General features: G+C 45.8%; 2 protein-coding genes across 2 annotated transcripts in view; one reads left to right on the top strand and one right to left on the bottom strand.

The window, feature by feature from the left end:
• Nucleotides 1-852, top strand: part of CECR2 (CECR2 histone acetyl-lysine reader) — a 133,262-nt gene extending 132,410 nt beyond the window's left edge. The window contains exons 18-19 of the mRNA XM_074938680.1: nt 313-418; nt 713-852. Of these exons, the coding sequence (XP_074794781.1) occupies nt 313-418; nt 713-718 (112 nt within the window). The 3' untranslated portion in view covers nt 719-852. The remainder of the gene's footprint in view (nt 1-312; nt 419-712) is intronic.
• Nucleotides 853-2,711: 1,859 nt separating this feature from the next.
• Nucleotides 2,712-16,896, bottom strand: part of BID (BH3 interacting domain death agonist) — a 185,137-nt gene continuing 170,952 nt past the window's right edge. Inside the window, exon 7 of the mRNA XM_074938744.1 lies at nt 2,712-2,722. The gene's annotated coding sequence lies outside the window, so the exon portion shown is untranslated. The remainder of the gene's footprint in view (nt 2,723-16,896) is intronic.

Genomic DNA, 16,896 nt, shown 5'->3' with positions numbered 1-16,896 from the left:
AAGCCCCCTACCCTAAATTACCACATAGGAAACCAATCCTCCCTGCCATTTCACATGCCACTTTTCATTCCAGCATAGAAAATGGTGCTGCTTTAAGAATTGGCCTCCCACCCAAAGACAAATGCACAAAAAAAACCTGGCTTGGGGTGGGGCCATGGCCTGGTGTGGAGGAATCCAGAGAGAGGGGCGGGTCTAGATTGAGTGTAATTAAAATACATATTTGTATGTAAATAATCTGTACACACCATGCAGATGAGATTTATTCTTGCTGTTTTTGTGCTAAAACTGTCCTTTCATTCAACGTGGTTCCAGAATGCAAATACACCAGACCCAAGCGTCCTTCCCGAAGGTGCCTACAGCAACCACATCCCGGGAGGAGCTGCCACCACAGAAACCATCAGCATTGCCTCTGGATCAAGTAAGAGCCAGCGAAGAGCAGAGTTCAGATGAGAACTTTTCTCCTTCACTAATTAAAGAAGTGAAATATTTGGAAGTGGGTTGGGGGAAGGAGGGAAATGGAACAATTCTGGTGGGAAGGAAACAAGATTCTCCTGATGCTCGTAGCTGAATCCCTGACTGTAGATTATACCTGGCACAACACCTGTCCCGTCACTTGTGTTGAAGTAGTTGTACGGTAAATGACGGAGCATTTTCTTTATAATATTCCTTGGTTAAGCAAATAACCGTGCAACTTTCGTTCTTCCTCTTACAGAGCTAGTCCAAGGAAGGAAGAACCCCAAGGAGATGAAAGCCACACGTGATTTGGACATGGGGGAAGGAGGACATAGGCCTCCTACCTTCCCCATCTCCCCAGCGGCATGTAGCTTCCAGGGTCCAGTGGAACATGGTGCCTTGATGGCTCTTGTGTGTGTTTAAACATGGGATAGTCCTGGGTCCCTGGCTACCGACCGTATGGCTGATCTCAACAGCGCAGAGGATGCATCTCAAACTAGTGGCTTGTCATGACTGAAGAGTGTATCTCATTCAGGGTTTGGGTTGGGAGGGGGAGATTGAAACTGTCATGAACTGCTAAACTCAGGTATATTTTTCAGGGTGGAAGAGGGACGACGATGGAATTTACTTGTAGTATTAACGTGTGTGTTTGGAGCTGGATCCAGTTTACAGAATTTACCTGTTGCCTTTTTTAATAAATTTCTGTTGTTGGTGAATGTATTGTACATAATGGGGGAGGGATGGGACCCAGCTTGTAGTAGGCGTAGCACTGGGGTGATCCTTAACTGTTTACAATCATGTCACACACAAATCTTTCAGGGCAGGGCAATGGGGGAGATGATGGGAACTTGCAACTTTCTATTTCCCCCCCCTTTCCTTCCAGTCCTCTAGAGCTAAGACACGACCCTGTAATTGATCACGGGGACTGCTCAGGAGCAAAGCATAGCACTCTCCTCTTCTACCTGGTAGTTGAGTGCACGTCCACCTCCTGCCTACATGGGGAACAAGGAAACCAGGACCAGGAACTGAAAGTCTCTCATAGCATTGTCCTCTAAGCATTTCTGGTATGAGTTATCTGGGTACCAGCAATTGGCTAATTATTCATTTGTACCTTAGTCTTCTTTAGGTGAAGCCAATGCAGTTTGGAGGAAGAAACGTGGAATGGTATCATGGAGTTGTTGTCTTTATTGGAACAAGTAATTGTGCTAGCATATAATACCCCTTAGAAAGGAGACAGGAATAGAGATATCCCTGGTTTTCTCTCAGTGTAACTTGACTATTGTCATCTTCAATGAAAGCAAAGCAGAAATAGAGCCCCTCTTAAATTCTGAGAACTCCAGCTTTCAGGTGAAATAGGAAATGGAGCTGCTTTAGGGAGGGTCTGTCTGATGCAATGCGAACAAGTTGTCAACCTGTGACACCAGCTTTGGACGTTTTGTAAATTAGTAGATAAATGTGAATCAGAAATTATTTCTTCTAGCTAGAGTGGTTAAGGGGCACAGTGGAGGTTGTGGAGTGGGGCAGGAATGCCTCGGGTTAATGCACTAGTCTTTCCTGCTAGAACGTAAGTTTAAATCTCGCTTTGATTACAAATTAAATGAGTTTGGTGGGTCTTATCCTTGCCCGTTAGAAGCAGATATTTGTCCACATCGTAAAGCCACCAAGCAGGCACAACTGAGAGTCTTGGAGGCAGGACTAGGTCTGTGGGGCAAGAAGGGAAGGTATTGCTACACTGGTGGAATTGTGCCGGGGCCCGGTGTTGGTATAAGGCACGCTGCGGGATAGGACTGGGGTGCATCAGCAGAGCTGCGTGAAGCACCTCTGCCCCAGCCCCTGTGACTGTACTCTTACTTCTTTTATCCACAGCTTTTGTGAGATTCAGAAACTTGCTGGATTAAAAACAAAAATTCTGGAAGCTGTCCGGATGAGGAAAGAATAATGTTTTAGTGTTTGTCACACTTCCTAGTAACTCTGGCTGGTCTGCTGCTATGATACCATTTACCTCTAGTAGTGTTTTGTCGGGTTCCAGGCGTTTTCCTAACTCTGGGCCCACAAACTTAACAGGAGTGTAAGCATCAGTGTACTCTGCTACCCAGACACACACACTTGCAGTGGTATTCACACTAGAATCAAATAGGCATTGAGTGGCAAGTGTGTTTCTAAAATGCAATTCTTCTTACTCCGTGTTGAAGTCAACCTGTGAATTGTCTGCCCTCTGCTTATGGCAGTGCCCTGATTATTTGGCTTATGCCCAAGCCCTCATTCAACTCAGAGGAAAATTAGTATAAATTATTTGAATATCTAATTACATAGACCATCACGTTAGTGAAGTGTCAGTTTTAATTAGTCTTTATTCTGTTCAGCAGACAGGGAGCAGCTATCCTTGGCAGTGTGGTGAAGCGCGGACAGGGGTTCTCAGCTTTCTTTCTGAGCCCCACTCCTCCCCAGCATGATATAAAAACTCCACAGCCTGCAGGGGGAGAGAGGAAGAGTGGCTCTGGGCTTAGCCACAGGGCACCGGAGCTCAGGGCTTCTGCCCCAGGGGTGCCGGGCTCCTGCCCCACAGGGCACCATGGCTTGAGGCTTTAACCCCATGGGTGGGGGGCCTCATGGCTATGGGCTTCAGCCCTGCGATTGGAGGGGCTCGAGGCTTCTGCCATGGGGTGCCAGCACTCGGGGCTCTGAGCATTCTGCCCTGGGCCCCAGCCAGTCTAAAGCTGGCCTTGCTTCATGGACCCCCTGCAAATGGCTCGCAGACCCCATTGAGAACCACTGAGCTAGAACACAGGAAATGGAAATGCAGCTCACCGCTAGAATGAATGGGAGTTGGGCAATCTCTTCCCTCTGAGAGAGAGGCTTAGTCCAATTCACTCAAGGGAAGTACTGAAACAGTGTCAAGTATTTATAAAAAGTGCGGTGTGCATGTGTGGCCACATTCCCAGATGATAAACCTGGCCAGCAGGGAAAGTTTTAAATACAGTAATTATTCCTGTTTAAAAACCTTTGGTTCATTGTGGATATAAAAGAACTAAAACAAATGAGCACATTTAAAAACCAAGAAACTCTAAATATAATTTTATGGCCAAACATCTGAAACTCTGGAAATTGAATTTAGATTCTACAAACAACCCCTACCCCAGTACAGCACAGGCCCTGCATATGATGTAAGGTGGCAGCTATGCCAAATATTTAAAGTACTTTTCAACTTCCTGTAAACTCCTCTTTGTCTTTGTAGGATAGGAGGGCTTGTAAATTGTAGAGAATGAGATAAAGCACTTGCGTCTGCAGTTAATACTAGTATTGGAAATGGGGTTCGAGTGGATATCTCAGTGTAAATGGATGGTCTGATGTCAGCCCCACGTCAAAACGGGGCAGAGCTGCATATGATGAGAATAGTGTGGTTTGTTCTCTCTCCCTAGAGAGGGTTGTGGAATGGTAGATAATGCTGAGTGTTTGAACACCATATACAGAGCGTGAGATATCAAAGTATGGCCGTCTCTTGACCTAGTGGAAATGTGGGAGGGAGGAGGGACAAGGGTGATCTGTATCCAATGAACAAGAGACAGGATAGAGTAGCTAACTCCATTCTAGGAAGGTCTGTAGGTGACTGCTTTTATGTAGTGTGTAGTTAGTATGTTATTGGATTATGGGCTGCTGTAATGGGGCACATCAGGGCCATAACCAGGGCAGGGCAGACACCCAGGGCGCAAAGCCGGGGGGAAAAAAGGCAGGGGGTGCAAATATGCTTTCTAGCCCCCGGCGCTAATATGTCTAGTTACAACTCTGGGGCACATGCCTTATATTGGAAATATATGACAGGAATCATGATTGGCTACACTAACCAGGAGTAGGATGTTCTGGGACAGAATTGTTTGTGGAATCTTAACTCTGAATCTCCAGCTTTTCAAACAGTTTGTTCATAAATTGTTATTTCTATTACAGTATTGCCTAGGAATCCCACTCAGGGATCAGGACCCCAGCCCGTGAGGCACTGTACAACCAAATCACAAAGAAAACAGCCCTGCCCCTGAGGGCTCACACACTACATAATAGATAGGATACAACAGGTGGGAAAAACAGAGTCAGAGTGGACTGGGAAAATGAAGGAACAATAAAAAGAATAGAGATTAGTGGAAAAGCAGAAGTTACAGCTCACCACTTGCCTAGCCAATGCCAGGCAGGAGTGATTTTAGGCATCATTGCAGAAAAATTATTAAGGAGGATTTTAAAGAGAATAGGTAGTAGCTCTTATGAATATTGACAGGGTATTTTTTTTCCATGCATTGGTGAGAGAATTGTAACTTTACTTTAAAATTTCCTGACTCTTGAACATTTGAATTTTATGACTGCTACACATCAGTAAGGTTTTTAGCAGATGTACAGTTGGTTGCTGTGCTTCCTGATTGGGCCCCAAGCACTACTGTAATACAAATGAACAATATGTAATCCCTCTTTAGAAAGCATATTAAACCAGAGATATGTGAAAACGTTTTGTAGCTGTACTACTTCAGGTGCATAGAACAGGTTTTGCTATAATTACCAATGTGGGGCAAAAACAAGGCTATGTAATATTTAGAATAGATACTGTGCTGAAAGATCCTGTGACCACCAACACACAGGACATAGGTTTCAAACTGATCCTCACAGCTGTATAAACTATGCCAGACCCTTGGACTTTTTTGTTTCCTTTGTTTTGTTTCATTTTTCTGTGAGTAATATGTGGTGGAGCTCCAGGGATGTTGAACTGCCCGTGTAAACTTGAGTTTAAGAAGTCTGCAACCTGTGGCTGTGCAGTGATTAAGCTTAATCCAATGGCGTGTGGAGTTTATGAGCTCCATGGAGGGCCAGTAAAAACGTAAGAAGTAACTTCAAAATGAACCCACTAAACCACTCAAAAATAATCAAGGCACCAGTCCTCAATCAGGACAATATAGTAAACCAAATTTGGAGTTTCTAGCTGAGCTGTTTGATTGATGACTCCAGAAAGTGTGAGGAACCATTTTTGGAAAAGCAAACTGCTGGTTTTTTTTTTTTTTTTTTTTTTTTTTTTTGGTTTTTTTTGGGGGGGGCGGGGGGGGGGTTGGTCTCAAGTGGTCGCACCTGATTAACACCTTGCTGTATGACTCCCCAGATTTTCTGAAACATATCTCTGGCATAGGAGCACCATGTGTGAGAAATCTCAAGTGGATTGGTATCATTTTTTCAAAGCTAGTTTCTTGGAGGCTTGGAGAGATATCACAATTAATGGTTTAACAGAAAACTAGTCACGGCCTTAACTATGGAGGGGGTGTCTTCCATTTTGCTGATGAATGCAGGCTTTCCTGCAGCTTTTCTTCCCTCACACTGCAGCCCTCCTCCATTTAAAATGAAAAAGGCAGTAATTAGACAATAACCTGTTGTATTTTCCCTCCTGCTATTCAGTCTCTTCATAACCTGTTGGTCATTAGCCGTATCTTTATGCCCAGCCAGGATTGTGTCCATATCCTTTATGACCTCATCCTGTTTCCAGTTTCAAGGTGGCAGTGGGGAGACACATCTTTAGGGTGCTGCCTGTCAGTCATTGTGCAGCAACACGCTGACTTTGGGGCTTGCAAAGGACGTGGTTAGGTGAGGAGAAGATGCAGAACAAGGTCATAGTTAGTGGTAAACCTGCAGTTCCCATCATCCCAAGGGTACTTCAGAGAACGAACAGTGGCACTGTACGGATGCCAGTGGTTCCTGTTGCATAGCAGCGGTGCAGCTGGATCTAGTTTAATAAAACCACCCTGTAAAAACTTCTACTTCAGCCCTTTGGTGTGGAGGGCTGCTGCTGTGTATTTCCTATTCTGCTTTATGCACACAGCACTAGTGGTTGAACAGCAGGTGTGTGAGCACTGTGCCCTCTCTCTAAAGCTGAGATTGAGATGGCAGGTCATGAAAGTGTTGGTGCAGCTGCAGGTCATGTGATGCGCTTAATAGCATGTGCGTATTGTAACCGAAAAGGCGTCTCAAACACTGACCTTCCAGCCTTTCCCCATCTGTATCTGTTTAACATACAGATGGGGTAAAGCACATTCCAGTTTTGCCGGACCCCTGCCGCCCATGCGGAAGGAAAATACTTTTAACTGGCACATAATGAACCTACCATTCTTGTTCCCTCCATTCCCGACCCCACCAATCAGGGAAAAAAGTCTCTCTGCTTTTCCAAATGCCTTTGAATAAGAAATGTCCTGGTGAGAGCTGGGCTAATCAGTCCCCTGTGTGTGGGAAGCCGGGGCAGTGTGTGTTTGGTGGAACTGGGAATCAGGATCCAAGTGTGTTTTCAGTGCCTGTGTTGGGTTTAATGAGCTGCATGATGCTACATCCCTTGGGGCAGTCCCCTTTCCTGTCACTACCATGCTCACTGGCAGTATTAAAGAAGTGGTGGGATGTTGTAAACAACACTGCTTACAGCGTAGTGGGTTGGATTTGCCTCATCACATTCCAGTCATCCTCATCTCCATTGATGAAGTTCTTTCTTCTTTTGAAAATGCAGATGGAATGGGCACAAATCAGTGATGGGGCCAGTCACAGAAGTCAAGGGAAGAGAGAGAGAGACCAGGTCTGTGAAGGGAACGAGAGAGCTGGGTCCATCATTAGAAGGGATGCGGCCGGGTGTGGGGCCATTACTGCAGTACAAATTATGCCTGGATCCCTATGGCAGGAAAGCAGGGACCTTCTAAAGTCTAGCCCTTTGTTGAATTTAATGTAAATGAAGTGAGTTAGCTGCCATCTGGAACTGAAGAGCCTTCCCCAAAGCTACTGTTGCTTTTTTCAGTCAGAAGGTTGTATCTTGTGTCTGATGCATTTCAGTTACCCTTGCATGCTCTCTGTCTACATGCATCTTCAGAGGGGAGAGGGACCAGTCAGTAACTTTCCTATAGGCTAGTTTCAAATGGGTGTGTAGAAGTGCGACCCCTGGCTGGTGCTGACACACACTGCTCTGCACTGCTCCTCTTCTCGATGCAGTTAGGAGCATACAATGTGTTTGCATGCCTGGGAGCTGAGACTTCCCTGGTACAGTCTGACTTTACGTTGACTGAGGAGTTGGGGAAATCCATTGCCAGTCTCCATTTTTCTAAGCTGGGTTGCTGGGTCATGCTGGGGATTGTATTATTGTAAGTTTGTAAAGAATATAATTTGTCTGTTTGGAGAAGGATGGGGCCTTTCTCTTTCTAGGTAAGGCTGCTATTTGTTGGGAGGAGGGTGGAGGTCTAGTGACCTTGGGCACAGGACCCTGGCCTTTGTCAAAACAACTGTAAGTGCTCCTGGGCAACAGGACTGCAAGTTGCTGCTGCAGCAGAGACCTCCCACACCACACTTTGAAAATAAACCATATACAAAAGCTACATACTCTGGGGATCTGACTCACACAGGGCTCTGCACTGCAGCATGTGGCTGGATTACAGGACTCTCTGCCCGTGCTGCAATACACCAAGTTTACACCATGGGCAGACTCACAAGGGAGCTACTACACAGCTCAGCAGGCACGTATTGGAAAGTTGTATTTAATGTCCTAAAAGCATCCAATTTGAGAATGGAGCCTAATAAATTCCTCCCCTAACTTCCCATGTGCGTCCCTCCTCCCCAGCTGGGGCTCAGGTACCTCACTCTAATGCCTTCTCCACTGCTCCTGGAAAGCCCAGGTCTCAGTCCTCCCTGCCTCGCCCCGCCCATGGAGCACAGTGTCAGGGACTCTTTTCTCTCTCCTGCTGCTGCGAAGCTGTGTGAACTTTCCTGGTCGATACTGGAAGGGGGAATGCTATTTATTTTTATATTGTGTATATTTTGTCTTGGTCTGCTGATTCTTTCTCCGAGAGCGACAGTTACCTCAATAGTTAGTTTAATACTGTGTGATGGGTAATTTTTTTAAGAACTTTTTTAAAAGCTTGATCCTTGGAGGTCTGTAGATTTTATTTCCATATGAATTGGTTATTTTGTATAAAGTACATTCTTAAAATAGCAACTGCCCTTGCTGTGCGTGTATTTTGTCTCCTAAATGGTCTTCCTATGGAATCTGGAGTGGTGGGACTGAGGAAGTGCTTTTCACAAAGGCAAAGCGTTGCACTGTAATCGGCTAAGGTCATGCCATCTGGAAATGTCCTCAAGGTCATTTATAAGAGCACCTGGAAAACCAGCAGGGCAGCTGTCCTTAACATAACTGTCTGCATATGAACTACTGAATTATGAAATTAGAGGTGGTGTCATATCTGTCCCATGAACCAATGGAGGACTATTTCCTATGCTGTAGTGTTTTGCTCAAGCCAGATTTTAGTCTCTGATGATGGGGGATTCACCTCTTTCTTTTAATCCCGTCTGAAACAGTTCGCCATGTAACTGATCTTAATGCTAGTACGTTCCCTTGCGCTCGTCCTAAATCTTCGTTTGTCTTTAAAAGGGCGGAGAAGGTTTGAAGGATGAAATTAAGGGACGTCCACAAGGCCCAGCTGCTTTTAAAGGTGAACTAAACTTCACTTCTTTGGTTGCCTTTAATTCTTTCTAATGCTAAACGTGCCAGAGGATGGAGGCCTGGATAGTTCAGGGGATTGGTAATGGAATAGGGAGCCCTTCAAGCTGGAGGCCACTGTTTTGAATCCAGACTAGATCCAAAGTGACTGTTAGCATCTGCTGTCTGTATGAAATGAGGTGGTGGTCATTGCAATCTATTTCGAGTAGATGGGGGTTCCCATGACAGACCATGCTTTAGTTGACAGTTTCAGCACCAAAGCTGAGAACTGATCTTACCCATTCATACTTAAAGGTAATTCCTCAAGGTATATTTTGGGAAGCTTGCTCTTGTCATTCCTGGAGCTGTTCTCTGGATAACCAGTGAGTTTGTCTGGTAATCCAGCAGTTTTTCATCAGTACTAAATTCACGTTTTAAAAAAAAGACTGTCCCAACTAATCTCTGAGCAGTTGATAACTGGGGGTGGGGCGTGGAAGACTCAGGCAGCATTTTGAGATGTAAAACACTTCCTTTCCCATTCCTCCAAAGCTGCCACTCATAAAAGCTCCCCTCTATCTCCCTGAGGGTTATAGCAGACATTGTTGCTCACATCTTCTTCTACTACACCTGCCTGTATCAGGTACTTATGCTGATACTGCTTGTTTTCCCTTCCCTCGGGAGCCCAAGCTCGTTCCTGCTGGGCTGCAGTCCATAGAAAAAGACATGAGGCTGCTCCTGAACCTGGCTTTCCGACGCAGTTTGGTCACCAAAGCTGCCCCTTGGTTTTGAAAAGAAACGAGAGCAAAATATTCATTGTCGAAGCTGTCTCTGCACTTGCATAGCTGCATTGCGCCCTCAGCAATCAGACTTTTATAGCATCTCTTTCTGTGATGCTCCTAAGGACTCAGAAACAGTGAATTAGCACCATGGGATTGTAGGTGTTCATTTTAAAGACAATGGGGAAACTAAGACTGATTGTTTGCTCAAGATTAAACAAACCATCTGGGAATAAAAACACGAATCTCCTGTCCCACTCACTGTCTGCTCCTGGGGCCTGTGCTTGTAGCTCCCTTTGACCAATTTATCTGAGGGCAGATTTTGGCCCCAAGTGGATAAATTAGGAATGATTTACTACATCGTTGGGGCTTGCCCTACCTTTGTCTTACGTTATGGACACGGCCACCGTGCATTAAACCTGCAGAAGTCCATTCTGAGTCACTGTGCTAACAGGCTGTTCAGAGAACCCCTGAGTGACAAAGGATGACATGATAAGCTATAGCACTGCAGCTAGAGGCACTGAAGCATGGATCAGCCCATCAGAACTACATCTCCCATTTCTGCTGGTGCCAGCTGGCCTTCTGTCTCTTCCTGGGGCAAGGTAAGTGAACCGGTCGGCCACGCATTTCCTGACAGCAGCTTCCATTCAGTGTGGCTTCTAATGGGGTTTGTTCCTCTAAGTTGGGAATCTCTGTAAAGGGAGATCCATTCCCCTGGTTCTCAGGTAGAGAGCCAGGGGTCATTCTGTCACATTCGCACCCACTACTTCCCTGGGCCCGACATGTATAATTCAGAGGTGGGGGGAGAGTGAAGCTGGAGTCCAATTTAGGAGGGGAAGGAATTCTGTTGCTTCCTCGATCCCAGGAAGCTTTTGAGTCAGAGGGGATTTGGGGAGGGGGCTGGGGGGATTCTAATCCTCAGGCTAAACCAGCTCTGAGCTGAAATGACACTAATTGGAACCAGTCCCTGAGAGGGGGCGATAGTGGCTCTAAAGGCAGCAGAATATTAAACAGACAAAGCTCATCTGTTTTATAGAAAATGCCCCACACTAATCTCAACAAGCTGCTGTCATGTGCTTTTGACAGGGAATGTCAGCCCAGGCCACGTGCTGGTGGGAATGAATAGCACCCAAACTCTGATTCTTCAGCCTGCGCCTTTCTAGTTTCTCCTCTGGGCCAGCTAGGCTATGTGGGGATGGTGGAATTTATTTTGGGGGGAGCGGTGGGGGGAGAAGAGCAGGGTTCCCTCTGCAGAGAACAGCTTGCAGATGACATCTAAACAGACCACTCTTTGATAGTGGTGTAGGTCCCTTGTACCTGAGAACTGGGCTGTCCCCCAGGCTGTGCCTCTTGACTGCCCCTCCATTTCAGCACAGCTGTCAGCTATGTTAACCTGAATAAGGGAGGCCTTTTTAAATTGAGTGTTTATTTCCATGCCTGGTTTGTCTGCTTCCAAGGCCCGCCTTGTGGGAAGCCCCCTGGGCGAGCTTTCTTTCAGTGGAACACACATCCTAAGATGCTCCATGAGACCACAGTCCCCTCTCTTTCAGATCTCTCAGCACCCATCCTGCTACAACGCCTGCAACAGAGCTGTCAGAGGCTTTTATTATATACATACAGACATTTGCTCCATCATGCTGTGTACAAGACTTTGTTGAATGACCATGTAATTATTGCTGTATCATCCCCTCACTACTCTTTTGATGATCTCCCCTCCTTTAGTGTATCATATTTAGAATTAGATTGCAAGGGACTGTCTCTTATTTCTAGTGGGAGGAACTTTCGCCTGCTGGAAAACTTCTATTTGATTTTTCCCTGTAGTACCAATCAGCGTAGTAGTGTAATGTGTCTTAAAGAAATGGTCCAGATCTGAACATCCCCTTGAGTTTTTGAGAAATGGATTTGAATTCTGTCGGTCAGATCTTCCTAATTTGCACTGAAACATAGCAGAACCCTTCACCACAATATCTTGCTACTTCATAGTGTGTAATATCTGCCATACACCCTGTATCCTGAAATGTGTTACTTTCATATTTAAGACTTAATTTCTCCCTCTGTTATTGAAGAAGAATAGAAGTGGGAGAACTGTGATGCATTTGGATGAAATGGTGAAGGTGAGAAACCTTAAGAGTGGAGAGACAGCCCAGCCTCACTGCATCACTCAGCTGCATATCACTGTGTTATTCTGGAAACTCAATAATATACACTGAAAATGCAGTGGCCTCTCCCCAGCCATGATTTTCCACAAAGATCCAAGAGCAGAGCTCATGTAGTGCTTTTAGGTGATGATTTCAAAGGCCTTTACAAAAGTGGGAAAGTATTCGAGCCAGTTGGGAATTTTGTCAGTTTTTTTAATGAGAAAAGCATTTTCCACAAAAATGATTTTTTTCCACAGGAATATTTAGAGTTTGCTGAGACTTTTTGATTTTTCCATGGATAAAATCTAAATGAAATAGTTTGTTTTGAGTCAAGTTGACTTGAATCATAACAATTACATTTGCTCAAACTAATCAGAATGTTTCATTTTGAAATCTAATCTGTGTCTACCTGAGCGGCTGTAGTGCCCATGGGGGTTGTAGTTTGCATCCTATATGCCCCTATTCTTCTTAATGGGCTGTGATCCCTGGCAGGACTACATCTTCCATGATACACTGCCATGTCCTCTCTGGTTTGAACAGCCTAAGTGCATCATGAGCGTAACGTGACCGCAGTGCATCATGGGAGATGTAGTTCTGCTGGAGAGTCCACCGAGAGAGGAGAGAGAGGGAGAGGCATGAGGAGAGGGAGGGCATGAGCCACTCAAACTGCAGCACCCATGAGGCACCTCATGAGGATGCCGGTTTGTCTAACTAAGCCAAAATGAAAGCTTTCAGTTCTGTTAAGTGAAAAAGTTTTGTTTTGATTGAAATGTTTCATTGTTTCCAAATTGAATTTTTTGGAACTTCACGTTCCATGAAAAATTTTAATATTTTGGCTTTTTGTCCCAATTTGAGATTAAAAAACAAAATTTTGAAATATTGGCATTTCTTGGGCGATGGAAATCCTGATTTTGTTTTTAAACCAGTTCTAGAAAATATTCTTGTTTTGCAGTCAGGGAGACCAAGGCACAGATTGGTAAAGTGATTTGACTATAGTCACACGCATACCAAGCCCATGGAAGAGTCAGAAATAGAATTTAAGGTCTCCTGACTCACAGCCTTATGTTCAGTCCATAAAGCATAGTTTCCCCTTTAATGTTTTTACAAAAGAGAGCACTCTGAAGTATTTTGCATAAAAATACTAACACTAAACACCATTCATTACAAAACAGAACATGGCTGGCTTTGCTTCGCTCCCTGAGCCTGTATGGGCCTCCCAGGCATTACTGCAAATTGTGAGTTTCTGCTATACTGTAAAAATAGTCTTAAAATCAACACACAAAGGGAGAAGTCCCTCCCTGCAAATGAGTGAAGCTTGGCAGCTCTGTGCATGTTCTCTGAAGCCCCGTGTGGAGAAGAAAAGGCTCGGGTCTGGAAGGGGGTACATGGGCTTTTGGGGAGAGGGTGAGCATGGGAAGGGGCAGCTTGGGTGGGGTTTGTAATGTGATAGCAGCCCTCTGGCTTGAAGTCTCTCCAGCTTTTTGCTGCAGCATTTCCTTTCTGTTTGGGTGGAGCTACTCCTGCTCTCCCCAGCAGCACCAGGAAACCAAATATTCCCTGCCAACTTAAAAAACCCATTTCTTTCCAAAACACACTCTCAGTAGTTAGGGATTGTAAAAAGATCACCCTCTCTTCCCAAATGCACCAATTCTTCCAGGGCTGGCGGGCAAAAGTTGTTTGCAATTTCCTGGGGCCTTGACCTTTGTGTTTTGACCATGGCACAGAAGAGGAAAATTGCAATCGATCAAACCCTGGCTCCTCTCTGACATACAGCAGGAGGGGGAAGGGCCCCATCTAAGCCAATGTTGGCAGAGAAGAATTTTGAACACAAACATAGAAGGGCTTTGCAATTGAAGCTTTTTCAAAAGGTCAGCTTTGTCCACAGTGTAATTACTCCATTGAAGTCAGTGTAGGGTTGCCAATTTTGGTTGGATGTATACCTGAAGGATTCATCCCATGAAGCAATCTTTAAAGATTAATCTTTAATTCCTGGAGACTCCAGGACAATCCTGGAGGCTTGGCAACCGTAACCCAGTGGAGTTGTTATTGCAGGGGCAAACCTGACCCTTTGTGTCAGTTGTTACTGTGAGCTTTTTCCTACCCCTAAGGAGAATGTACTGCAATCATGGACGGCACACCCAGCGTGTGCCAGAGCATCAGCTTTTAGGCCTTTTAGGCACTACTTCATATTGTTTGCATACAGTGGAGACAGCTGCCTGCCTTCCCTCCTCCTCAGGGGTGAAAGTAAATTAAGGGACTTACTGGTACGCAGGGCCGGGATCCTGAGCAAGGTGTGTGGGGGGAGAGGGGGGTGCTCAACTGGAAGGGGCGGGGCTTTAAATCCCCAGGGCCCTTTAAATCACCGCCAGAGCCCCATGGTAGCGGTCACGGCAGGGGCAGCCAGGAGCCCCGGGGCTCTGGCAGTGATTTAAATGGCCAGGGGCTCCGGCCACTGTCAGGAGCCCCGCGCCCTTTTAAATTGCCAGCAGGGGAAGCTGCCCCCTGCTGGTACGGTCGGCTGTGTACCGGCTCTTGCCGATACACCGGACTGGACTGGCTTACTTTCACCTCTGCTCTTCCTTTACCCACTCAATCCACGATGAATGGCCAAAAGGACGTTTATACTCGTGAACCTTCCTTCCTGCATAGGTGTTAGATGCGGTCACAGTTTCTTCAGCCTCCCTCCCTTGGGCCCAGGTTGGCTCCTGGCTGAGCTTTTACAGATCCACAGTGATTTCCTTAGAGCCTTGATGAGCTGGAGCAGTGAGAAGTGCCGTCGGACTTCTGGGTTGCCATGTCTGTACAGCCAAAACAAGCGCTCCCCTAGGCAAGCAGAAGGTTCAGTGTCAGTAGGATGCCTCAGGCTATGAGGCCTGGACTGTTGTCTCACCGTGCCTGGGGCAGCACAAACCTTAGAGCGGGAGCTAAAGGCAGCCAGCCAGTGCCAGCGGGTTATACCACTGATGGCATTTCTCACTGGTGCCATATTTTGATTCTTCGGGACTCCAAGCTACCATGCCCCATGGAGAAGAAACAAGAGTGGAGCTGCCTCTCTTCTTCCAGTGGGAGAGACTGGACCATGATTTGCTGAGTCAGCATGGGACAGCAAGTTGTTGCTTTTATTGCTTGTGCCAAAGGCCAGCCCTGCTGCCTTCCTGTTGGCAATGGAAACTACCAGAATGTGTCTGCGATGCCCTTAGGTTCCTTCCAGCAAATGCTTAGACATACCCTATTTATTGGTGGGGTCCTCGTTGTTTTAGGGCAAATCTAGAGACCCCCAACCATGCTCCTTCCTTTAAAGCCCCCTTCCCTGAAAAGATCAGTGCTGGACGAAGATCCTGTTTATGGCAGGGCACAGGCTGAGGGGAGAGAGGATGTCCGTACGCGAACTGGACTGAACCACACTCTCCTCTCATATTCTCTTGGGGATGCATCCAAGCTCTAGACACTCTGATATTTTCAGTGCCCTTTTGTTGCTGTGGTGTTTAAGAACATTCAGCACCATGGGGTTCTGGAGTGACAGGGATTCCCCAAAATCTGTCAGTCTGGCTCCTGTTTTAGCTATTAGACTCAATGAGAGTAAAGCAGGACCTGGTATCTAGTAGTTAAAGTAAAGGGTTGGAGGGCAGGAAGCAAAGAGGCAGGAGAGAGTTACAGGGTCTAAGATTGTAAGTTTCAATACTGATGGTTTAAACTCCAATGTCTGCCGCTCAAGATCCTAGTGCCTTCATCACTGCAGCAGGGAAATGAGGTGGGGAAAAAAACAGGAACATTGCTGGGGAAATATATCCCACCCCAACCTGCCTTCATCTAATGTTCCCTGGAGCAAAGCATCACAGAACCACAGACACCCCTGCATAAAGTATCCCTGGGGAAATGCATCACAGCCATATCTGCATCTGAAACAATCTTTCTTGGGGAAATGCAACCCACATACACCTTAGCCAAGCTTCCCTTGGAAATGTGCATCATACTCCCACACACATCCCTCTGATTTGAGTGTCCCTGTGCAGCCGCATCACACATACGCTCCCTGTGTCTAATTAGAGAGTCCCTGGGGAAACTGATTCTTTCCCATGAATCTCTTAGTCAAGCAGCCACAGGTTCATAGATTTTAAAACGAGAAGGGAGCATTATGATCGCCTAATCTGACCTCCAGCAGAACACAGGCCATAGATTCACAGTGATTCTTCCATCTAGCTCAGCAACTTGTGGTAGAACTAGGGGGTGTTTTCTAAGACAACATCTAGTCTTCATCTTTTGTCTCTGGAAGAATTCACTATAAAAAAACATATTTAAGTTTCTTTGTAGTAATGCACCTTTCCTGAAGGGGGGAAATCTCCTAGCACGAGAATTATAATTCAGTGGATATAAGTCACTGGGAGCAGGAAAGCAACTCTCTAAATGAGGATGAAGAGTTGTTTGGAATTGAAGAGGGGAAAGCAGAGGTTGCCCAGAAAGAACCATGTCAGACAAACTGGTCACGAAGTGAGAGAGCCCCATCATGCACCACTCTCATAAGTGACTAGGGATAGCATGGAGTTTGGGTACCAGATTTGCTTACACATTTTTGTTTATCCTACAGATAAACCTCAAATATCTCTTAGGAATTCTCCTACGGTTTGTTAAAGTTTGTTAACATCCTTCTGAGGCCATTGTTGCATAGAAGGCTCAGTGCTGACTGGATTGATTCCCTGGATCAGCTGACTAGCCCTTAAATGTGGATACGAGGCCAAGTTTCTGTAATAAAGTGGGTAAAAGAAAACTACCTGCGGGTGGAAGAGACCTAAATCTATAAGCATGTGAAGAGTGTAAGCACCAAGGGCTGAAAGAATTGGTTCCTGTAGAACAAGGGGGAATGACTAGGAGCTATGGGATGAAATTAAGAAAGAAAAAGTGGAGGTTGAATATCAGGAAATGCTTCCTGATGGCGAAAGCTGTTTGACTATGAAACAGTCTCGGAGGGGAAATGGTAGAAGTCCCATAGCTAATGACATTTAAAACTAGAGTGGGGAAAGCCCGAACGAGCGAGCCTGCTCTGGCAGGGATAGGGACTGACTGGTCT

This window comes from Natator depressus, chromosome 1 (assembly GCF_965152275.1).
Source record: "Natator depressus isolate rNatDep1 chromosome 1, rNatDep2.hap1, whole genome shotgun sequence".
In the NCBI taxonomy this organism is placed as follows: domain Eukaryota; kingdom Metazoa; phylum Chordata; order Testudines; family Cheloniidae; genus Natator; species Natator depressus.
The sequence above is the reverse complement of the archived record's forward strand: the minus strand, read 5'-3'. Positions and strand labels throughout refer to the sequence as shown.